This window comes from Centrocercus urophasianus, unplaced genomic scaffold, assembly GCF_019232065.1.
Source record: "Centrocercus urophasianus isolate 14NV4802_14NV808 unplaced genomic scaffold, USGS_Curo_1.0 seq_25, whole genome shotgun sequence".
NCBI classification, from domain to species: Eukaryota; Metazoa; Chordata; class Aves; order Galliformes; family Phasianidae; genus Centrocercus; species Centrocercus urophasianus.
Genome location: NW_024884811.1, coordinates 3,477,747 through 3,503,293, shown reverse-complemented (window position 1 = coordinate 3,503,293; position 25,547 = coordinate 3,477,747). Strand labels below are relative to the sequence as shown.

The window sequence follows — 25,547 nt, the reverse complement described above, 5'->3', positions numbered from 1 at the left end:
CAGTAGAGCCACACCGGGACGTACAGGGTCAGCCTGGAAACTGGGCAAAGGCAGAGAAACTACGACATACGTTAGGAGGAAGAGGCAGCAAAAGACATCAGAGGTAGCAACCAAAAGGAAGAAAAAGTTTTCCAGTTCTAACTCTACCACATTCAGGCCCCCACCAAGACTGTACTAACAATAAAGTACAGCTAAAGCACTACTACTACCCCCTTCTGACTCTCAAGATAAGCACCCTGAGTATTCTCCCCCATGGCGCTCATCACCCACAGCACCGAGCACAAACCAAGCAGCATTATTTTCTCTTCAGATATGTGTCTGAACTAGCCCTCCCAGGAGGCTTACTGTACACAAGTTTAGACTTGGGCAGTTGAAAGGAGACATTACTGAGTCACTGCCTTGATTCTGTTCCCTTGCTAAATTCAGATGCTTACCTTAGGCAGACCGATAGACTCCATTGCTCTTAGCCACTGCACGGTGTTATCAGTGTGCCGAAAATGAAGTCCTGATCTCTATGGGAAACACAGGAGAAAGAGATGATAAAAACAATGCTTACATTCTCTACTGATTACTCTGCTGCTTCCCAATTTTGTATCCTGAAGCAGTTTTCCCTCATTTGACCTGGAGACCCCAAGCATCATAGTTGCAATCCTGTTAATGAAGCCGCCTAACGTATCAACAAACTCACTACGTCCAACTCATGGAATCATGAAGACTGGGGAAGACCATTAAGATCATCGAGTCCAACAATCAGACCACCAGCACCATACCCACTAATCACGTCCCTGAGTGCCACATTCAGTCTTTTCTTGAAAAGCTCCAGGAATGGTGACTCCATCACCTCCCTGGGCAGCCTAACCTTCCTGGGCTGTTCTAACGCATCACCAGTCAGTCACCATATTTTTCCTAATATTCAAGTCATGCTTTTATAAAAGATAAGCTAGATTTGAAACCAGATTTATGGATATCAAAAGAAGAATTTAACCGTAACTATGTCCTAACCATGATTCTATCAAGCACATGAAAGAAGAGCAACTTAGTTTATGAACTTCCAAACAACAAAGTGATTACACCTCTAAAACTTAGATGTTTGAGTTTTTCCTGAGCCCTCTACAGACTGAAATAAAGCATTGAATAGAGGGGTCTTATGCTGTGCATGTTTCTGTTACTGATAGTCTTGTAGTTAACAAACAGCTCACTGATGTAGCAACCCAAGCCTAATTTCTTTGCTTTAGTGGTAAATTTGGTAACAAAAATAGGCACAGAAAAATATAGCACAGATGAAGGGAATGTCCCTCCCTACAAGATTAATAAAATCAGAAATAGTTATCAAGTTTAATTATTAATTTATTTTTTATTTTTTGGCTCCTTTTCCTAATAAGGAATAATTACATGAATAAACCTCCTGTTTTGTGGAGACAGAAGTATAATTCGTTTGGCTTTAAAAACATTAAGTGTCACTAATACTGTTTTTCCTCTTATGAAATATTTCTAAATTTTCATACTGGCTTCTTAAGTGCTGTACATCTCCCATCTTATCTTGACAGGCTTACAAAAGAGACATAGAAAATGGACTAATCATGCTCATGGATCTTCAAGAGCTAGTCAATAGACAATTTTTTGAAAATAGAAAGTTATTACCTTGTAACGTTCCTGCTTCACATCATAGATCTTTTTGTCTGACACCAGATTGGGGGCAAAGAATTTTGCAAGCTTGGCAAGATAAACACCATTCCTTAAGCCTTCTTCCAGCTCAGTAGTAGGGGGCAGCTCTTCTTCCAAGCAGACCTCCATCCACCTATACAAAGACATTGTTTAAGAAATACTGTTATCTGCAGTTTCAGCGCATTTGATCTGACATCCTTCCCCATAGCCATCATACTTTTCAAGTCACCACTCAACAATCACAGTCAGTAATGGGAATGAGTATACAGGCAGAAAGAGAAAATACTCATATTCATTAACAAAGCAGATCAAAACAATTAGAGTCCAATTTGCACTGCATGCTAAGGACCCATAAATAACCTAATCTCTTCGGATGTGTCTCCCAGAGGATGTCTATTTTATTTTCACACTGCTGTGTAAAGATCTTCTGAGCAATCCCAGGCTTTTAAGTAGGTAGTGATTTGCCCTGAAACCAGAAGAAAGAACAGGGTACTATGTATTACTGGTGCTTCCATTTTAGGAAGACTAAAAGATTATGTTGAATGATGAGGGCATCAAAGCCAGCAATGCAAGGGGTTGTCTGGGTTCCCAATGCCTAGGTGTGCTAAATTCGTGGCAAATTCAGCATCTTATCATCCTCCTTTACCAGGCAGCAGCCCTTCATCTCCACTCATGACTCGTGGTGTCATTGCTGATGGAAGGATCTAAGCTTTTCATTGAAACAGCCCATCTGAGCTCTGTCCAGCAACGTCTTGGCTGAAACATTTCCACTACTCATCAGCGGAAAGGCCTTCTTGTTCAACATCTTTCAAGGTGAAAAAGTTTTTTTTTTAGATTTAGGTATGACACTAGACAGAAAACAGTCAATATATAACCAGTTCAGAAAATCTTTAAAAGACAAAACCCTTTTATCCTGTACATTTATAATGCATAGAAAAGAAACACTGCTATCAAAGTATCCTGAAAAAGATTACTTCTGTACCAGAAGTTCCTTGCATTGGTGGCCTAAGTATTCTGGCCCTGTAATCATATTCTCATTTCTAGTAGCTAGCATTAGAAGAGTTTTAAATCTGTTTTGTTTCCTCTTTTTTTTTTTTTTTTTCCCCTTTAGGAAATCTATCCTTTTGTTAAAAAGATATTAGTATCTTCAGTTATGTTCTTTGCCACATATGATGATATTAGTTTGCCTCACTGTCACTAAGGCAGGCTAGTGGTATGCTGTACAAAACAGCATTACAAATCTAGCATCACATCCACAAGAGTGAGTTCGGAAACCAGAAAGCTGGAATCCAGGCTGAAAATGAGCCAGTTTTTCCTCACTACATCATTTTGTTTCACATTAAAACTCAAGACAAATGACCTATTCCATTACACTTTTGGATTTGTTACAAGACATATGAAAGTTGTTTCAGTGAAGCACAGACTACCCAAATAGCTCTTCAGGAAACCACCAGCCATAAATCTTGGCAGTATCACACAGAGTTGGATGTCACTGGGGAAATTGTAGTTTGCAGGGCAAAAGCTGCTTTGGGAAGAAGGATTGTATCACTGAGACACATTTCTGCTCTGTTCTGCATTGCACACTTACATGTTATGGCTCTATGCAGAGAATTCCAAAAGTCATCTTTATTAATGATGCTTTATAGAATGAATAAATGTGCACAGTAAGGCAAAACATAGAATACTTTAGGTTAGGAGGCACCTTTAAGGTCATCCAGTTCCAACTCCCTGCTATATGCAGGGGCACCTCCCTCAAGACCAAGTTGCTCAAAGTCCCATCCAGCCTGGCCTTGAATGCTTCCAGAGAGGGGGGACATCCACAGCCTCACTGGGCAACCTGTTCCAGTGTCTCACCACCCTCAAGTAAAGAATTTCTTTCTAAAAACATCATAACATTTGTCTTCTTCAACACAGAGGAAGGTATTAAAAAGAATATATATTCCAGTTTGTAGCAAAGGTGAATTTTACCTGAACCAGTCTACTATTCCTACATTATTTCCTAAAACACATCTTCTGGAAGTATGACCCTGACAGCAGGAGGAGCATGCTGAGAAATAAAAAGGAGGCAGTCACCACAAGCTAGAGCTGATCCTGTTGTCCACTGAGCCATCTCCAGCGATGGAAACTATACACCTCACAACAGCACTCTTCATATTTCATCAGATCCTTCACACCTCTGAACTCCAACTTTCTTGTCAGGACACAATCCGTTACTGTTGATGAGGCAGAGAAATGGATACCGGTACAAGGTGGAAGCTGCTCTTTCGCTTAATTTAAATAATGGGAACTCTGAAAAAAGAATCTGTTTTGTATTTGTTTCCTGCATGGTGACAAGCCCAAGTATGGAACCATCTTGTTCTGGACAGTGAGGCTCCCCTCAGCAATTCAGTGAGTGAATGCAACATAAAGAAGAAACTGAAAACTATATGAGGAAGCAGTGAAAACAGAAAAAAAACAGAATCAAAAATACAGTTGTCAGTCCACCAAGTACAGATAAATATGAGTAGTCTTTTCAGAGAGAGAAACTTACTAACTCAGTGGTAAAAAGGAGAAAGTAGAGAAAGATAAGTGGAGTATACCTGAAAACAAAAATAATTACAAACTTATGTCCACTTGTAGCTAAAAATCTTTAAGTTATATTAATTCCAGAAAAACACTCTCCCAGGTCAGCAATAGGACAAGTATCTTAGAGCCTTTTGGAACACAGTAGATAAAATAGATGTGATCAAATTACATATAAGACAAGTTTTGTCGATGTTTGGAAGCTGCAGAACTTATTCACCACAGGAATTACAGTGAGTCCCTGCAATATACAAACACTGAGTTTCAGTTGTGCCGCTCAACTGTCAGTCTCTGCTTGTGTACACCGAAACATCTGCAGCACATATTTCCAGTTGTTGCTACTACAATAGTTTTGGTCTTGGTGCACCAATTTTGTTTAAAAATAATTGCACTTCTCAACAGGACAAAGTATTACTTGTAAGGCTAGTGAAGTGAAGTTCTGCTTTTCAAGACGCAGTTTGGGAAGTTTATAAAAGTTATAATATGATGTGGTGCCAACAGGAAGAGTAGGCTGTAGTGAAAAAACAGAAATCCCTTCAACTTCTGTTTTTGAAGGAAACAGATAGTATCTACCTGACCATAAGAATTTATAGGTTCCTTTGGAGTAATTTATTTTTTCTTTAGACTGAAAAAGAGCCAGCATTGCCTTTGGCTCTCCCACTGTTTTCCTGAGCACACAGTACTGCAGCATCAGCATTAGATTTAAAGTCTGTCACAAGAGCTGTTCCACAAAAAAAAAAAGAAAAGTTAATACCATGGCTATACCAGAGGAAGTGTCTATAACTCAGCAGTATGCAGTATACTTTTCTCCAGTATGAAGCTTGTGTAGTGACAGTAGTATAGCTATCAAATATGCACAGTCCTTTTCTATAGTACAAACCCGAAACTACTACTGTGTTTTTAACAACCATAAATGGCAAATGCATGCCACAGAAAGATATCCTCATGGTGAATACAGTGGTGGCTTGGTCACTACTTACAGCTACACCCAAACCCCACTCTGTGGGGCAGGAAAAAAAGCAGTGTCAGGAAACAGACTGAAGTGTGTAATGCTGCTGAAGTTGTGGAACAGCATCACCAAAAATTAGCCTATCATTTAAATATTCCTGTGGTGCTAAGCATGTTTGCTTTGTTCTTATTTTGGTTTCAAATGTATAAACAGACGTTTTCCTGAAAAAAGACACTCTGGATCTTATATAAGTATAAATAACTATGCCAGTAAGCAAAGCCAACCACCTTTTAATTTCTTTTCACTCCAGCAGTTGTCAACACTGATTTGCCTTAAAAAAGTTAAAAGAAAGAAAGACTTGATCAATGGAAATAGGCCTCCAGAACCAATGCAGTGTTGCAGAGCCAGCCAGGAGTGAGTATTGAGGTACAAGAGGTACAGTTTCCATTTTCTCTGCTCAGTTCTTTTTGGGTTTTGTTTTGGTTTTTTGGGGTTTTTTTTTTTTTTTTCCTTTTGGCAGTCTGAGGCAGAGAGATTCAGCAGTGAATTTCTGGCAAGATAACAATGATTTCTTCTGTGCCTATGAGCAGTAAACAGCATACTACATCATCAGGAGACTCCAGTCTCCAGATTTAAACACAGAAAACAGCAGCAGTGTAACAAGATCAGACCTGCACTTTAAAAGAAAAAAATAAATAAAATTGAATCTCATTCAAGAAAAGGGCCAAGGGAACTGGAAGCACTAGTGCTGCACTATGAACTCCACCAGTTATGAGGTTGTCACTGGCAATCTGTGTGGTCAGCAAAACACACTGCTGGCTGAGGGACCTGAAATGCTTAAACTAATGCTCGGCAGAGAATACATTGTACAACCTGCCCAAAGCCCATCGCATTTGGCAAGTGCTGAATTCAGTAGCAGAACTTATATTTGACTACCCTTCTCTCTTGGTTTTGCGCCACAAGATGTGGATTCAAAGGACACCAGATTTGTATCTCCTGAGAAGCAGAGGCAAGGTACCAGAGTCAGGCCTCAAAACACTATATGCTGCTATGAAAAAGGTATAGTGAAAACAAGGTAAAAACAAGTTACCACACATTTACTACTTCCCTGACTCACAACCACAGCCCTTCAATCTGCTCTTGCACATGCGTATCAAAAGGAAGTTTTCAGCCAGTAGTTACTCTAAAGCCATCTCATTCCACAGAAAGGATGACAGTCACATTACTAGAAGAGGACAAAAAGTAACAACCAGTCCCAAAACAAAATGTTTGGCTCCTACATTAAATAAAAATCCCTCTGTTTCAGACATTATCTCAAATAAGGAATTTGAAGATATTTAGAAATACACAGTAGCTGAACCATGAGAACTGGAACATTTGAAGTGCTACATTACGCCTCTAATTTCTGAATCTAAACATTTGCTAAGAAATCTCTGCTCTTAATTCTTCACTTACTTTTGTTCCCTAATGCAGAAAGCGGTGGGTTTTCTGTTTTTTATTTATTTTTACTAACGGTCCTCTAAATACTGTTTCTAAAAGGATGCTGATAGTGGCAGAAGAGAGTTCGGTGCATTTTGTGGCTGAGCAAAGTAACCAACCAGATATCTTAGAAAAGGATTGTTTCACAGCTACATGCTATTTCTAGAACAAAAACATGCAAAACTTGCAGTGATTCAATGAAAGTCAATACAGACAATTCAAATAGTATCATAACAAGTATGAGTTTTACCAAATAATTGCAAATAATGGCTTGTAGGCTTCCCTTAGAGATTGTGCAGAGCAGTGACAGAGCAGAGAGAACAGAAGTTAAGAGAATAGCTTTTTTTTCCAGCTCTTTTCTCACACTCTGGTGCATACAGTCCCAAATCTTGGTCACAGCTGGAAGCTTTGGCTCAAGTTAGAGGTACTGCTCTGTGCTGACAACTTACCACTGGAGCCAGACATGTTGGTAACACGGTTTAAAACTGGGTCTGTAGATTCCTACTCCAGTAACAGTCTCCATTGAGTCTCAAATTTTATCAGCTCCAGAAATACAGTATGAGAATAAGTGAGTTACTGAAGCAGCATGAAGAAGGAACTCATGATGCAGGCTACTACATTTCTCTAATAGTACATACAAAATATAACATGATGCAATATTACAGGGGATATTGTGACTAATACAAGACCTCAGAACTTCATCTAAACATATAAAACGACTATCAAATACCATACCAAGAGATTTTATATTAGATAACAGTGCTTGGATTTTTAATTTTTTTTTTTTGCCCCCTCCACAAGTCTGTTTATCCCCCTGATCTTCAACTGCTTTAAGATTTAGCAGCATCACAACTTATTTTTATGATTAAGACAGGTATTATTTAATCCAGGAGGATACTGACTTCCAGCAAGAGCTACACTGCAAACTATGAAAAACCTGTATATACGTTTGTCATGCACACGTATTAAAATGGTATGGATCTCACTGTGCAGACCTGCATTCAGGTTGCTGCAATATTCATCTCCCTGATCAAAGTCCTCCAAATGAAGGTCATTCAACTTAGATGAGTAGAAACAAGAAACTGTGACAACTTGCTCATGTGGTTTGGCACACTGAAACAGCAGTAAATCATTTCAGCAAGATTTTTCCACACCAGATTTCTGCTGCCATAGAAACACCATCATGTTTACAAAATAATCTTCAAGGTGTTATAAAAATCTGGTTCACAAGATGGCAGTGCAGATACTACTTGTTATTATAATCTGGTTTATTTCACAAGACCTTTATGTGGGTTAATCAGTGATTAGAGTCCACAAGGCAACCTGCTGCTCAGGAAACCTGTGGAGCAGTGACATGGCCCCAGGGCCAACACAGTCTACTGGGCATCCAGCAGCAGCCAAGTCCTGTTTACTCAGCACTTTTAAGGTGAAAAAATCCTTAGAGACTCTCCAGCAAGCAGGCTATGACCCTACAATCCTATGTGCAACAGCATGGCAATCAGAACAGGCTTTGTTTTGCTGCCTGTTCTGTTTGTAGTAGACATTAAGATTTAGCACTGCATATCAGCCACGAACTTGACAACTGCTCTATGAGATAACGCAGTGAGAAGGGCCAATACCAACAAAATCCAGGCTGGTGATCACACAGCTGCTTTGCCTTATTGCCCAGCTCCTGGCCCAGCAGCAGGCTGCCCGGGTACGAGCACTGAAGAGATAGGAAGGAAAGTGGAGTAGTGTCACCAGATACATTTCTCCAGAGGAAAGCCCAATTTACTCTTATTGACTGAAAGAACAGTACTCTAAGGTTACCTGACCAAATGAAGTAAAATATTAAGTTGGAGATTGGTCTTCTCCCAAGGACTCTGTGAGATGTTCACAATGAAAATAACAGCTCAGGCTCTCATGTTTCATAAAACTCCAGAGTCAAGCCCTGTTTTAAAGGCAATTTCTGCAACAAGCGACAACAGAAATTCACCAGTTGCCCAGTGGCCCCTGGAAGCATCATTTGGGAGGAATGGCAGACTCAATTTTAATTAAATTTCAGGTAGCACAGACTTAAGCTCCAAAGTCCCACATGTAAAATAAAGAATCCATCTCCAGCCCTACAAAGCAAGAAGAGCTTTTATCTGAAAATATCAGAAGACCACATGGATTTATCTAAACTTAGTATTTTGCCATTCTGCATAGACACTGATTTGATAAACAAAAGCTAGCACAGGAATAAAAAACTTATACAGTAGTTTTTGTTGTTGGTATGGAAGAGTTGAAAAAAAAAATCAGTCCAAACATATGCTTAAGAAAAACGCTGAGGTCTCAGACACCAGGACTATAGTTTAGACTTGTATACTGTATATATAACTATATACTCTTGCATTTTTTCCTCGTTTCCTATGTTCAGTACAGCTGCAGTATGGCAATACACTAATGCACTGTGTCAAAACCAAAACAAGTATGTGTTATTTCATGCTTTTCAATTTTAAGAATTTTTTTTTCCTGGCACAACTTAATGGCCACTCAAGGAACCCTCTTGAGAGGAAGATAGTGGAATTTTGATTTGCAGCAGAAGATATGCTTCTTTGGCAAGCCATGAACACATTACAGAAGTGTAACCAACAATGGATGCTTCGTATAAACTCACTTCTACATCATGCAAGAGACCTTCTAGTCTTATGAATACAGTTACTTTAAGTCTTTACCCAAAATCTGTGCTTTATCACAGCAATAATTAGTATCTGAATGCACAGAAAAACAGCTGTAGTCTCTACAAAGCGTTCTATAAGAGAATGATTTTGATGAAGCCTCTCAAGCTGAACCAAACCTGCCCATAAAGAAGCTAGCAGTTCACCCTCTCTCAAGTTCCAGTGCATCACCAGCTGTGATGTTTATAGCAACTGTCATCACTAACCACTTGTGGGATGGCAGCTAAGAGACCTCCAGAACAGCACGATCATCTCTGCATGCAGTCAGATGTGGCTTCCATGTATTATATTACATAGCTGTATGGAGGGATATGTATGACCCTTCTTTCCAGGTAAGTAGACAGACATGAACACTATGTCTATAATCAACATGTTCACAGGATTGAAAAATCGACCAGCAAAGTAACGTTCACAACATGTTCAGTATGACAGCCTTTATGTAGTACATGTGCTAAAACCAGGCCTGCCATTCAAAAATAGCAGTAGAAATATGCAGATCTGCAGATAAGAGTTGTGTATTTATTTGGTGATTAACAAGTTGGGATAGCAGAACTGCCCTCCTGGATGTGTGGGCTAAAGAACATGTCTAGTGCTATGCATGATGCAGAACAGGAAACACAACTCACGCATGGCAAGATCTAGGGTTATCTCTAGATCAGTTCAACTCCACTGGTTCTAATTCAGATATCAGTATTTTACTGTCCAACATCTGACAAACATTACTTTGAAAACAACTAACAGCAAGTATGCAGGTACAAAGATCATAAAGAAGACCAAGAAATACAGCTACTAGACATGCAGCTGGGACCTATAAAAAAGTGCAGGACAGCAGCCAAGTAAGAATTAAGAGACATGGATGAGAGAACAAGATGTTAAAGAAGTGAAAAGACTGAAAGAGTCAGCTTGTGAAAAGCTGAACTGTTGCTAAAAGCACTTATTGTTATGTAAACACTACAAAACAGCAGTAATTAGAGGGAGTTTGCTAAGTTTGAACTTTGTCTCCTGTCAAAAAGAAACACAAGATAGAAGAACAAAGTTAAAGCCAGAGTATTTAGCCAGGAACAGCACCTACAAGCTTTTTTCCATTTTCTTTTTCTCTTGCTTTTACAAGAAATGCTCTCCTCGTCTACCAAATCAGTGATACATGTAAAATTTGTGAAGTGCATACATACAAATCAGGCCTGTATCAAAGGAAAGAGATGTAGATAGCAAAATAATATTTAATAACCAGAAGTAAGAAAAACAAGATATTCATTGTGTTCTATGCTGCCGAAAATTAGCAGTCTTTCTACAGCAGTGACCAGCATTACAAACAGCAATGGCAGCCATATGAGGCCATTGAATGGCCTGTGACCAGTCACCTCATTTCAACTACTAAAGGAAAATCACCAAAAAAAAAAAAAAAAAAAAAAAAAAAGCCTCACAAGCCACCTGCAACCTGACGTTTATTACCAGAATTTAAATTAGAATGGTTATAGAAAACTTCTGATGCTCCAAGACCATCTCACTATTCCAGCTTCAAAATTATATAGTGTTTTCTGCCTAGGTCTGGGGCAGTTAGTTAATACTGACTTACACTGAGTATTATATCTGAAATTCCTACACAATACCTAGGCCTGAGTTCTTGGTGAAGACCTGGCTACAATTTTTCCAGTGCAAGTCTTTCGAGAATTAGAAGAATGATAAAATTTTGCAAGCATCTCCAGTATGTCTTCCTAGGCAGTACTTACAGCCAGGAATACAAAATACCTTTAGAATACCTTTAGGAATGTGGCTAGTGCAAGCTAGGTTAGTTACAAGTGTGTAGAATCTTCCCTCAAAAATATTAATGACAGATATGACTAAAAGACTCTGAAAGCCAAACTAATTTAAATGCTAGACTAAAAAAAGGAACTGGTAGTGTTCAGCAAATTGAAAGCTTAACAGCATGATTAACAATATCTCAAACAGTCAACACTTAGTGTACTATCTGGTTACAACACTTCAATTTAAGGGCTTTTAAGATCACCATTTCCAACATTTGCACATGTGAGGCACTTCTGTCTCCAAGAATGAATAATGCCATGTCCTTATCAATTACAATAATCACTGTGTGACAAAAATCTATCATCTAAGCCCCAGCATCCAGGCTACTCAGGACAGTAAGAGAGGTGCCAGAAACAATCATGAGCCCAACAGTCACAAACAAGTCACCTCATACTGGAAAAAATGAGCTGTTTCAACACCAGTTAATTCAACAAGTGGTTGATGGGGTATCAAGTCTGGCTTATAGCACCAAGCCAGGTGCTCAGGGCAACACATGAGTGCTTCTGGACACTCAGAGTTATCACCTTAACAACCAGAGAAGCAAAATGTCAGATAACTCCTCACCACTGACACCCCAAGCCAGTGTTACACACAGCAGCTGCTCAATCACAATGACAGTGCTATAGCCATTACCGATCATCCAATTTAATCATGAGATTTGGGATAAGTAGAACTGCCTGGCAGGGCAGTAACCACGGAATGTGTTGGATGTTGAGGACTACATATATGAATCCTCAATATTTTGTACAAAACAGCAAATACAAAACAAAGCACCATTGTTTCCTTGTTCATATATGATGAAATAAATATGGAAGAAACTTAAAAACAGAAGGGGAGCTTGACAAAATTTATAGAGTATTTCCAGCTACTTGTGGAGCTATGTTCTACAACAATGAGGTTTCCAGAGACTTTTCAGCCTGTTTAAGCCCTCTGTGAATCCTTAGGCGCATGAACTCTAGAGAACGATTTGTGCAGCAGTTCCTTTAGAACTGATTTCCAAGTAAGGCAAGAACTACAGCAAACAGAAACAAAACTGGTACAAAATCGGTACAAAATCGGTAATTGCTTTAACCAGTGCAGCATATCCTATTTGGAAATATTCCAGCACCACCTCCCCCGGCAACTCCAAGTTTTTTGAAACATAGGAAATTAATAGGAAATTAACATAGGAAATTAATGTAAAAGCATGTTTGAAAACAAAAGTTGTGACATTTTTATTTTGAAAACAAAGTGAGATGTAGGGCTGTCACCCATCATCCCCTATCATCCAGCCTCTTCATTAGAGATCTCATTTTTAGGTAAGTAAATCTCGCTTTACTATTACAAAAAAGGTGATGCTACCTCAAAAAGGTGTAACAAGATATTACAGTGTTTCACATTACAAAGGTGACATTACTATTGTAATGAGACTTCTCTAAAGATGGTACAATTATGCTTCCTGAAGTAGAAATTAACAGGACAAGAGAAGAACATTAAAATACTAGGAAGCAGCAAATACCATCGAGGCAAGGTTTTTGACCCTCAATAAGCAAACAATTTAACACAGGAAAAAATCCTGAACTTGAAACAAAAATATTTTAAGACAATCTGCCTTTCTGCCAAGCCTATTCATGACCTAGATACTTCGATCAAGTTAATCAGCAAACCATCACAGCTTGTTAACTCTCAGCCTTATACAGAGACCTAAGTGCCTTACGTTGCTATTTTGATATAAGAATTTGCTCCTCATCTTTCTCTTATCCCAAGCAAACACAGTGTCTGTTCGGTGTTGATCATGGAGGCTGTAGCAGTTATAACCAGAAGCCACACAAACCTAAAACTAGATTCCCACTTCCTCTTAGCATTTGTATCTTTCTATTGTCTTAGACGGCCTTGTGCATTTTGAGCTACAGGCTGTTGCAGCCTTCAGAGCCAAATCATTGTCTGCAGTGTGATTATTCCTGTAAAAGATATCCACAGAGATGCTACTACCTCTCCTGAAGTACGCTGAAAGTTTAGCAGAAAAAAAAATCAGTATAAACAACAAATCACTGGGTACTTCTACTCACAGGGTAGAAGACAATATGGCAACAAAGAGCATAAGACACTGTTCATACTGGAAAAGCAACTGCTGTGGGGCAAAGGAAAAGGAGTGCAACTGTCACCATGCCTTATGGTTCCTGCCACAGGAGCTCGTAGGGACCAGCAGGACAGATGCCAAATAGCCAGATTTATAGAGGAGAATAGAAAGCCCAGTGAATACTCTTGCCACTCTTGTCTGAAATGCAGTGTGAAAGGGTATCCTTTAGCCTGTATTACGTACAGTCTTGACAGGAACACTGGAAGAACTGCTTGAACATGAGTGTAGTCACTGTAAATTTTGCTGATGTATTAAATCTAAAATAGCATAAGGAATTTTTCTTATGAAAAAGAAAAAAACTTCAGAGTCTTGAAGTACATCACAATTACTGCAGATATAGCTTTTAACTAAGGAATCATTCTGACAGAGTCAATTAGATATTTGCCTTCATCTAAGACTTAAAAAGTACATCTCACAGAACTTGTGTGCTTCCTTTGAGACCCAGCCAAACTCTTAACACATTTTACTTCAGCTTTCCATATGAAGAATCAACATAAGGGAGACATCTCCATACACTTCTCTTTCTCTTCAATAAAATCAAAATGTATATTCAAAGAAACTGAATAGCTCAGTTGCTCTGAATTTCAAACATGAGTTCTACATTCAGTGGCTATTGCAGGAGTGCTGGTTTTGCAATTAAATGAGAAGGGCAGCAGAAATTGCATGTTTGCACACGTAATAGTAGTAGTCATTCTGCCACCCTTACTTCCTTGTAAAGGAGTCAACCACTAAAATTTTGGATTGTTCTTTCCAGCTTACGAACAGGAGACATTTCTAGAGACAGACACTTCCAAGTTGCCTGGCTTAGTGCTGTTTTCTTCAGACTACATGAAGGGTAGTTTCTCCAAAGTGGAGAAGCAAATCTCTTTCTGCTTGCTGAGTCAGATCTCATAGAAAAGTGAAATGGCCCGTTCTTCCATGACATCAAACTATTCAGCAAGCTAAACTTCTAGAAAAGCATCCTAACTGTTGATCAAGCATTCAGCCACTTACAATGCATTTGCCACAAGATTTTGGGTTTGTTTCAGAACATCAAGCCTCAGTCCCTCAAAGGTGACAGTTTACAATAGGGAAGTAGTAAAAGCATATGAAAGTCAGACAAAGCATACATCCAACATAAGCAGCCAAACAGGATGAGAAAAAAGTAAACTGGATTAGATATACACATCTCCTTCTGAACAGCATGTTTTGTGAACTCACTTGATAGCTACTGGAATCTGAAGTAATTATCACTGTTTTTTCCACTGATACTCTCAGAGCTTATTTATTATTCAGCAAGAGTAAATGATGTTTCTGCACAGTAGTAGACAGTAGAACTGATATAAAAAGGAATCCCAGAAGAATCCTTTTGTCCATCAACTGATTGCTGCAAGTATTTAGATTTCCTCTTAGCTCTACTGGAAAATAGCAGAATGTACCCAGCATACACACAGCATAATGTTCCATCCCAATAAAGATACCCCCATTGCTTGAACAAAGAGCTGAAAATTATTCTTTTCTAGGCATCTGCACAGGAGTGCTTGTGCTCAGCATGGCTAGGGAAAGAGCAAAAACATCTACCTTTCAGAAATAAGGGTTTTCTTTTTTCTTTGTGGACTGATTCATTTGCAAACATATTAAATGAAAAACAAGATGTTCCTTTCAAAACTATATCTGCCAGCAGAGTGGTATTAAGATATGAGCAGCTTGTTAGGAAAATCCTGAGCAACTTAATTCTTCATTTATAAATATGTAAGATATTCTTGATTATAGTACACTCCTTTGACATAGCTTGCTTTACATAAACATTGCCTCTGCTCCATTCTGGCCTGCTTTAAAAAAAAGTATTTACTGCCACTACAACATCATACTACACACACATCACATCTTGTGCTGCAGTAATTACAACTGAGCAGAGAAACACATCAACTGTATTAAGCAATAAACAGTCAAAGAAACTCTGGAGAAAAATATATTCTTTGGTTTAAAGGAAACTTCAAACAGAGTTTTTTTCAGATCTTTCCTCATGTATTTCTAAAATAGTTTCAAGAAATATGCATTTTAACATTGGTGCTACTTACTGGCAAACAATTAGTTCCCAGTTTCTCGTGTTGGGAATTATGGATAATTAGATTCTTCCTTATATGTGATTTCTTATAGCATTTCCACAAGTTTCAGAATCAAATTTCATATACACTGTTTTCCTTTTAAAATTGAAATGCATATATTTACTTACAGGGCACCATACGTTAAACTTACTGCTATGTAGCAGTAACCACATACCTGACTTCATTTTGGAGGATCTTACTAGAAAACGATGGTGAGCAAAACTGAAGCATTGTGCTTATACTGCCATTCACTGCCACTTCTTTTCTGCTGCTTAAATGAAATGTCAGTACTGTATGTAAGAATAAGAACAAATACGTAGAGAGTCGTAGTTCACTGGTTTAAGGAAAGTGTCCTGTTTCTCCCTAATCCTCTGACAAAGTGACTTAATCTTCTATTACAAAATAACTGTATGACAAGTCTTCATCCTACATTTTATTTTTTCTGTTTTCCAGCAATCACCACTGCCTTCATTTTCCTCTTTCTTAAAAAGCTTCTGAACTTCTTTACATGATTTTTGACTCCATAGCTGTCCTACTCAGACTCCTACAGTCAGTCCTACTCCTAATCAGTTAGATATACTTTTACAAATACACTCAAAAGGCTACCCAACAGCCCCTCATTTGTCCCATTTTGGATCCACAGCAGTTCTTGCCACACTGAAACTCCAGTCTGTGTTTCAGTACATGAGTTTGCAATGCCAGAAAAGAATTTAGGTCACAGGAAGACAGAACTGTATCACAGCAGCAATGGATCTCACCGAGGTTCCAGTGCTTAAGGCATGGCTTAATTTTCTTTCTGGACTTGGAGTAGTCATCATCAATGACTTCAGACAGGAACAATTTAACTATACATCTTTCTTATCATAAACAATGTTCTACTGGCAAGTTAATTCACCTGGAAATATCAGAGTTGTGAATGCAACTCAGGATTGGGCTTGAAATAAGTATTTTGAAGAGGGGAAACGCATTGTGATTTATTTTAGTTTCACAGAGATTGTATCAAGTGGACATCTTTTGGATAGTATGCCCCTGCATGGGGAAGAGCAATATTTTATGCTCAGTGTTCCTTAGTTACTGGCTGGTGGAAGAACAATGATGTACATGGTTATGACAGAAAACAAGGGAAATCAAGGGAAATCCTCCCCATGAGTAGGAAGGAGTCACATCTAATCTGACCTAACTCCTTTTAAGTAGCAGGTCCACAATGTGATCAGGGCAGAGACTGTCAAACAGCAAAGACTTCTTTTAAGAAAGAGGTTTGCGTTATGATAAATACACTGTTGAGCTCAAATTCAACAGTCTTACTCAGAACATCTGTTTATGTTCTGGTTACAATAATTGGGAGCAGCAGGAGAGAAAAGCATGTTGGCCTAAGAGCAGAGCCAGCACTATATCACATAGGGAAATGAAGTGTACAGGCTGAACATTAGACTTATCTTGTACAATGCTGTGCTTAGTACAGGTGGGTCAGTTTACAGGCTCGTTTTTACTCACTGTTTAGTTTTTAATGCAGAATACAGTGACAGAGGTGAAGTAATAAGAAACACACTGCTCAGTTAATTTATCTTGTGGATACACTGTATATGATATTTCCAGGCACAGGTCAGACATATGAAAGTGTGATGGTTAGTAACAAATGAAATTCCACATCCATTCCCAGAGCAGCAGAACACAAACTCATATCTGCTAGCAACAGGGGAGGAACAAATGTTCATAGACTTTAATTTTCCCCATCAACCCTTACTTGTTGTCTTCTGCTGCCTTTGCTATTTTATAAGTGAAAAGACTTATGCCACAGTACGAATTCACAGCATTTCACCTACCCATGCCATCATGTCAGGGCTGCAGATCACTCCTCCCAAAGAAGGCTCAGGGATGGCAAACCAGTCCTGGGGAAAAATGCTCCTTCTCCCACATTCCACAGGCAGCACAAAGGGACACTGGCAAACATTGCCTTTTTGGTACAAATAGCAGCAGGGAAAAGGAACTGAAAAACTTCCTGTTTCCGTACATGAAAAACTTGCATTTGAAATCGTCATGCCACTTCAGTGAGGCTAAGGCTGTCATTTCAGGGTTGTTTAAAGGCTCAGATGGCCACTGAGGTTAACACACTTCTCCTTTTCCCATTCCACTCTCTGCTGCCGATTCTTACCTGCGTTTTCCCTCCACTCTTTGGCAATCCCTATGCTCAGAGGACCATGGGGTGAGTGGCACCAGAAACTGGACCTGCTGAGAACTAGTGCAACATCACCAGATACATGCATTAGCAATAGCCAGATTGGCTCCCTGGTCTGACACACAGCTTGGCTGTGTGAATGAGTGCAGTGACACAAGGGAGGGAGCAGGACATGACTACCTATTCTAGCTCCTCCAAAAACATAGTTCAAGAAACAGGGCATCTTTTCTTTGCATTACATCTGTATTTAACAAATGCACACACTGTTATGCTGATTTTAAAATTTAGATATGCATCTGATGTACACAGCCATTTCATTTCCTTTTCTTTCTTGTCAGCCCAATTTCTAAATAGCTTTTGGTTTGTATATGGGATATTACATTATCTGCATTACATCATTTTCTGGCAACTGTGCATCATTTTCCAAAACTAGGGGAGAGTCACACTGGGGAAGAACATGCAATTCAAAGATTTCTGTTGTCTGCAGGGGCTGTGGAGGCCACGCAAGTTCAGTTGCTTCTCAGGCCAGAAATGCAGCTAAAAAAATCCCAGTAGATGATTTCAACAAAAAAGAGCATCCTAGAGAAGCAAATGGGCAGATCATAGTTGTACAGTCTGAAAAAAATAGGGCTATATAATCGCATGCTTCCATGCACTGCTTTATTAATTTATTTTCAGTGCAAGATAATATATACGCAAGAACACAAGCTACGAGATTTTTTACCTGCATTTTCCAGCTGACAGTTTCCACAGCTGACACCAACCTTGTGCCCAAGGTGGTACTGCAGCAAGCCTTCTACACTCAGCCCAGCCCAATGCTTCAATTAATTCAAGAAATGGGTGGAAAGAGATCCAAAACACTATGGAAACAATTTCTCATTACAGACTGTATCGGGGAACACTACTAATTACCACAGAAGTGTTCCCAGTTCTGCACTGAATCCAGACAGTTATCCACGCTAAGAAGAATGTTTCATCCTTAGTCACTAATTGGATCTTGTTTGTAAAGCCAATCTTTGTTTCAAAGTCTGACACAGTTTGAGAGCCAGAGTACTATGGGGCAGAAGATTAAAATTCCTTTCCACAGCTGTCAAAGACCCTAGAAACACTGTCCATACATAAAAGGATGGGGTGTATTATGTTATTTTCCTATCCATTTTTATTCTATAACTTTGGTTAAAATCCTACAAACTTATTTTTTTAGGGGTACTAGAAGCAACTGATCTTATGCAACCACAGAGTCCTGTTTGAACTATTTATTAACTGCGAAGGGTAATTACGCATGGAATCAGTCACCTTAAGTGCTGTGCTAAGCAAATGGTGAGTTTATTGAGTACCTTTGGTAAATTTAGGAGAAAGCTATTCCAAGCAAGATCACTGATCATTTAAGGTTGCAGAGTATACTAAAACAAGACGCAGTTTTGCTGTCCTGGAATCTCCCTCTTTGGACTTTAACATCACCACTTCCTTCTCCAAGGAGATACCAAAAAATACCAGAAATGCAAAAACCAACTTTACTACATGTATACATCTCCCTAATGTATCCAACTCCAACGTTTCAGAATTTTCTGTATGCTGTCACTAAAATAATAATGGTCACTTAAAATTAGTTAATTTTAATTACTTATATACAACTTATTTACTAGGAATTCTTTTCTTCACAAAGTTAAGCTAACACACTTTTAAAATTCCCATTTTACGGTATTGTATATCTCTATACTTTAAGTCATCTGTTACTTCATCTTTCCGAGCTCTAGTCAAAAAGATACCAAAGCCAGTCTATATTCTTTTATCTCTAGAAGAGAGCACAGCATGCTGAAGTATTTTGATCTCCAGCCACCAAGCACCAGGATTTCACCTAGACAAACTGCACTAGTTCAGAATTTAGACACATGTACCACATCTATGTAAGCCAAGTCCTCAGTGGAAGCCTATGGGTCAAAGCTGGTGCTAAGACAGCTCTGCACTGTCCCATCTCTACCCTACCCCAGTCAGTCCAAGCTGGTCACCTGGACAACATCCAGTCTCATCTCCAGTCCTGTATAGCAGTTGTGCCTCAGATGGAAGACGCACAGATCAGGTAATACACTATCTGTGTCTTTACAGCCAATATACAGAAGAAAACTTGTGTGCTAATCTACAGCATCAGCTTCAATGCAACATTTTTTTTGGAGGCTTGCTGATGTGACTCCCATCTACAAGAAGGACTGTAAGGAGGATCCGGGAAACTACAGGCCTGTCAGCCTGACATCAGTGCCAGGGAAGGTCATGGAACAAATCCTCCTGGGAGAGATCACACAGCTCGTGCGTGACGTTCACAGGATCAGGCCCAGCCAGCATGGGTTCATGAAAGGCAGGTCATGTTTGACCAACCTCATCTCTTTCTACGACTGGGTGACCAGACTGGTAGATGATGGAAAGGCTGCTGATGTAGTCTACCTAGACTTCAGCAAAGCCTTTGACATGGTCTCTCACAGTATCCTTCTGTGGAAACTGGCTGCCCGTGGCTTGGACAGGTTTACCCTCCGTTGGATAAGGAACTGGCTGGAGGGCCGTGCTCAGCAGGTGGTGCTCAATGGAGTTAAGTCCAGCTGGAGACTTGTTTCAAGTAGTGTGGCCCAAGGGTCGGTGCTGGGATCCATCCTGTTTAATATCTTCATTGACGACTTAGATGAAGGGCTCGAGTGTATCCTGAGTAGGTTTGCAGATGACACCAAACTGGGAGGTGGTGTCGATCTGCCTGAGGGCAGGGAGGCCCTGCAGAGGGATCTAGATAAGCTGGATTGCTGGGCCGAGGTGAATGGGATGAGGATCAACAAGGCCAAGTGCTGGGTCCTTCACTTTGGGCACAACAACCCCATGCAGCACTACAGGCTTGGGGGTGAGTGGCTGGATGATTGTGAAGAGGAAAGGGACCTGGGGGTGTTGGTTGATGCTCGGCTGAACATGAGCCCACAGTGTGCCCAGGTGGCCAAGAGGGCCAACGGCATCTTGGCCTGCATTAGAAATGGTGTGGCCAGCAGGAGCAGGGAGGTGATCGTCCCCTGTACTCAGCTCTGGTGAGGCCGCACCTCAAGAACTGTGTTCAGTTTTGGGTCCCTCACTACAGAAATGACATTGAGGCCCTGAAGCGTGTCCAGAGAAACTGGAAACAAAACTGGTGAGGGGTCTGGAGCACAAACCTTATGAGGAGCGGCTGAGGGAGCTGGGATTGTTCAGTCTGGAGAAGAGGAGGCTCAGGGGAGACCTCATTGCACTCTACAACTTCCTGAAGGGAGGCTGTGGTATAAAAGGGTCTGGCCTCTTCTCCCAGGCAAATAGTAGAACCTGAGGTAACGGCCAGAAGTTATACCAGAGGAGGTTTAGGTTGGACATTAGGAGAAACTTTTTCTCTCAGAGTGGTCAGGCACTGGAATGGCTGCCCAGGGAGGTGGTGGAGTCGCTGTCCCTGGCAGTGTTCAAGAGGCGCCTGGATGAGGAGCTATGAGATGTGGGTTAGTGCTTGTGGTACTAATAGGAATGGGAGGGTGGTTAGACTAGATGATCTTGCAGGTTGTTTCCAACCTTGCAATTCTGTGATTCTGTGACTTGTAGAGGCAGAAAACCAACAGGTCATAATCCACACTTCCCTCGCTGTCTGACAACATCATTTTACATGGCTTTAGTACTGAAAGCATAGATACCTTCACCATGCCTTAGTTTCTGCATCATGTCTTACTACCAGAAAAACTCAGTACCACCACTTGTGGTTTTTTTGTTTTTTTTTTTTTTGTTACACTCATGGAATGCCAGATCAGCAACACAGTATTTATTTTAAAATATAGTGACTAAGAATGTGCCATGTGTCAAGCTGTTTTACATCTAGATGCTTTCAAAGCTTTGTTTTTGAATGCTAGAAAAAAATATTCTATCAAAATATGCTGTGTTTTCTTGAAGGGACAGAACAAGCCTATCAACACAGACTGTTTGCTTTCACCAAAAATTTAAACAATGATTTCTCAACATGCATCATCATAATGCCAGCAAACCCCACTGGTTCTCATATTCTACAAAAAGTTATCTAATGCGAAATGCTTAAAGTCAGATAAACTCAAGGTCTGTTTTCTACATGCTTTTCTAAAAAAAAAAAAAAAATCAGATACCACTGCCCATTGCTGAACGTATTAATCTGAACATATAAAAACTGCATGGTAAAATAAAAGTAAACTCAGACATTACAATCTGTGGAAAAAGAGGGGAAAAATGAATTTTCTCTGCACCTGTGGAAGAGACTAAGGAGGAGAGCATGATTCCCAGCAAAGGAGTGAATAACAGGGTTTGTCCAATCGATAGGGCACTCACTCCTGGCAGATCAAGCCTCAAAAGAGCAGCTTTCACACATGTTGTCTGGGAACTACCCCCTCTCCAGCAAGCAGCAGTGACCACCACAAAAAATGGAATCTATTCGGAAATGACCACTATCATACCTACATCTAAGTTAAAACCAACAACAGGAAATTTCTGCATTTCTAACGAAAAGTCAGTCAGCAGAGCCACAGTTTGTTTTACAATCAAAACGATGCATGGAACAGTTTTGTATGTATTGTTGATTCTTTTATTGAAAGACTGGCATTTCAGTCAAACCACTAGACTGACTAGATCTGTTGCTGGCTTTATTAAGTCCTCTATCAATGCTTACAAAAACACTTCTTGTCTGCCTCAACCTAAATTGTAACTTTGATGACCACGTCCTGCAAGTAATTGAATTTCCTAACGCTCTGAAGAAATTCTCAGAAAAGGAATTTCTTATCTTTATCAATTGTATTGGACTCCCAATATCCCAGGATGGATGTTAATTGCACAAAGCAAGTCCAATACAATGCAACCTATTCTTACCATCATCAGGAGCATCATAAGCGAATAGTCCTGTATCTGTCTAGAAGACAGACTAACATTTAGGAGGCATTTGTGCTTATCTCAAACATTATTATAAAGAAAACCTATGTGCAAAATTGAATATCAGAGGTGTGGTAGCTAGTAACTGACCATCACACCTGGTAGACAAGAGATTCTGTAGCTGAATCTATAGAGATACAGCTGCATCTACATAGATTCTATAGCTGAATGCCTTGCTCCTAAGAACAATCAACAAAGACATGCAAACATATTTGCAAATTAGCCTCAATTAGCCCCTTTGAGTTTAAACTAGTCAGAACTTACCAGATCATTTTGATCATTCTCTTTTTTTGAACATATGATTTCTTTGTATCATTTATTTCAGAAGATTAACTCATAATGCCTATGGACAATTTCTGGATCCCAGTGTAATCAAAACCTGGAGTAATGCAGCAGGTTTGTGTTTCAGTTATGATTATTGTTAGCACGAGATTTAAGGCACTGTAATTCAGGATTGTTTGCACTATAACAATACTGGACACTATTCAAACAGGTTTTAAAAAATGCAGTTGTTCCTTTCAGTAGTTGCACTCTGTGAACACACAGGTGCGTACAGATGGTGCACAAGAGACACAGCGTTCTTTACGACTGAACGCTCTAAGTTACTAATTTTTTTCCAAATACATTGAAAAAGCACTTATAGAAACAACTTCAGGGCGAAATTCAAGCAGGACTGACTTTTTTTTATACATATGTCTAGACATTTTTCTGTGTGTTCATCTGGAATGCAGAAATGACTAAGAGAACTAGTGTAATTACTCTTAGGAGAGTTAAGTTGGTCTACTCAGCTGCTGCTCAATTTTTTTTTTGACTACTGCAGCAAATAGATTCCTCAGCTCCATGGAGAGCAAAGGCTGTCATCCAGTTGTACAACAGTGTCTTAAAGACGATGTGCATGCTTGTACTTAAGTGTCAGAGTATTCACTTGGAGGTTTTAGCCATTTTGGACACTTGTATGAATGCTTGCCTTAGCATCTCCCCTACAAGCACAGGCACTTCCTATAAGGCTGAGTAGATGGTGATACAGCCTTCTGGAAGCGCTTTGCCCTGCCCTCAGAGCACAGAAAATCTAAGCTCTTGGGCAGCTCAAGGTAAGTTTACATCCTAGCTTCAATTCTTAGCCCAGGATTTACTGCATTAACAAAAAATGTGAAACAAAATATACCATATCTGAAGTTGACCATCTGGATCTATCAAGTTTAGTGTTGTAGTTGCATAATCCATCTACATTTAGTAATGAGAACAAGCTAAGAACGGCTGCATGGCCCTTTTTCTACCCTTCCAAGTGACAAGAACATTCATCTGCAAGTGATGCTTTCCAAAAACATAGCTCAGCACAGTGAACTCATCATATATGTTTTGTTTTTTACACTTCATCTGTACTTAAACCTCTTTTGGAAGTAGATGGTATTTAATTGCATTCTGAAAAGAAGTCATTATAAAAACCCTTTTTTTGTAAGAACAGAAAAGTAATGTTTTGGAATTGAAGAATATATTTTTACTTCCTATCAAAGCCACAAAACATCCCCTCTTTCCAAAAGATTTTCACCTGCTCAATACTTCTTGCACATGGGGCTTCTCTAACATCTATTTCAAAAGAAATGAAGAGCTTGACAACTATCTAACCTAGTGCAGTCACTCAGCTACACCAAAGCAATGAAGCTAACTCATTTTGGTCTAGAAGGAGCTATTACAATTGCTGAGATGTTTCCAGATCTCCAGAAGCAGTCCGATGAAGCAGCAGTAATCTTAAACACACAATTAGTATCTAGGGAGCAAATCTAAAGCCCAACAGAAAGCTATTTTCATGAAGTTTTATTATTGCTTTTCCACTTACTGTAAGCAGCCTTTGACTGCCTGTCATACAAGTACTGATCACCATGAAACGGAGGCCAAATATTTCCTTTCATTTTTTTATATTTACACTCAGGGTAAGAACACAAAGGATTTTACTTAAACCCTGCCTAGCTAATCATAGCAACGTCTTACTAGCAAGGTAATGATGAGTATGTGCAGTCATGGACAGATTCAGATGGGACAACAACCTATAAATATTTAATTCAATTTCTAAATGCCATGAAAGCCACAAGCAGTCCTGTTTTTCACTGCTCAGCACAGTGAGTGTATCACACTGCTTCTACATCAAGTGCTAAACAGAAATACCCAGTGAATCACAATAGCTTCCAAATTCAAGGACAAAACGCAACCATTGCTTCATTGCCTGAAAATTATGGTATGACAACTAGCAATGACCAACACCTGGTTGCTATCAAATCACCCTTTAATGATCATAGGAAATCATCAGCTAAACTAGAAGTATCTGGTGTTTCTGTCTTACAGTACTGCAATTGGGAAAAAAAACAAACAAACCTCAGTCTTCAATAAAACCTCCCTTCTGCTATCCACAGCAGGACCAAAAGGTATAAAGGAATTAATAATCCACAAGATTGATACAAAGGAGCACCAGAGAGCAAAAATCATGACTCTGGATTTGCATGTCAGGGTGACTTTGTAGCTAAAAATAAATTCCAGGCAACTAGCAGTATCTGGCAACAGAGTTTTTACCTTTCCTCACAAAATTACTACCAGCAGGAATTAGGAAAAGGAATTGTGCAAACAGAAATTAAGCTTAGCATACATGTCTGTTTTAAGGAGCCCTGCGTATAGCTTACACTTTCATCTTAGTCTTTTCCTTGCCAGAATACCTTGCTGCCACAACAGCAGCACTAAGCACTATGCACAAAACAGCAAACAACTTCTCTGATGCCAAATGGATTATTTTTTCTCGAGATAACCAAGGCAAGCAGCAAGGAGCACGGCACCTGTCTGCTGCTGGGCCATAGTAATTGCTCTCTTCTCCAGAAGTTGCCTGTGCAGCTTCCACCAGGGAGCCCAGAAGAGGAAAATCTCTTCCAGCTTACATCACAACCGCCGCAGATCGGCTCTGAATGAGAAGAAAAGCTATTCACGTCGGGGAGGCTTAGCCCGCACCGAGGGCGATTCGCATGAGAAAAGCCTTGTGCAAAAAAAAAAAAAAAAAAAAAAAAAAAAAAAAAAAAAAAAAAAAAAA

The 25,547-nt window shown here is 39.6% G+C and overlaps 1 protein-coding gene across 8 annotated transcripts in view; it reads right to left on the bottom strand.

Annotated features, from left to right (window-relative positions):
• The window catches only part of IQGAP2 (IQ motif containing GTPase activating protein 2), a 120,348-nt gene that overhangs the window by 55,830 nt on the left and 38,971 nt on the right, over window positions 1-25,547 (bottom strand). For all 8 annotated transcript variants that reach the window (XM_042825969.1, XM_042825972.1, XM_042825975.1 and 5 more), the window contains exons 3-4: window positions 1,642-1,798; window positions 435-512 (exon numbers count right to left, since the gene is read on the bottom strand). In XM_042825969.1, the coding sequence (XP_042681903.1) occupies window positions 435-512; window positions 1,642-1,798 (235 nt within the window). The remainder of the gene's footprint in view (window positions 1-434; window positions 513-1,641; window positions 1,799-25,547) is intronic.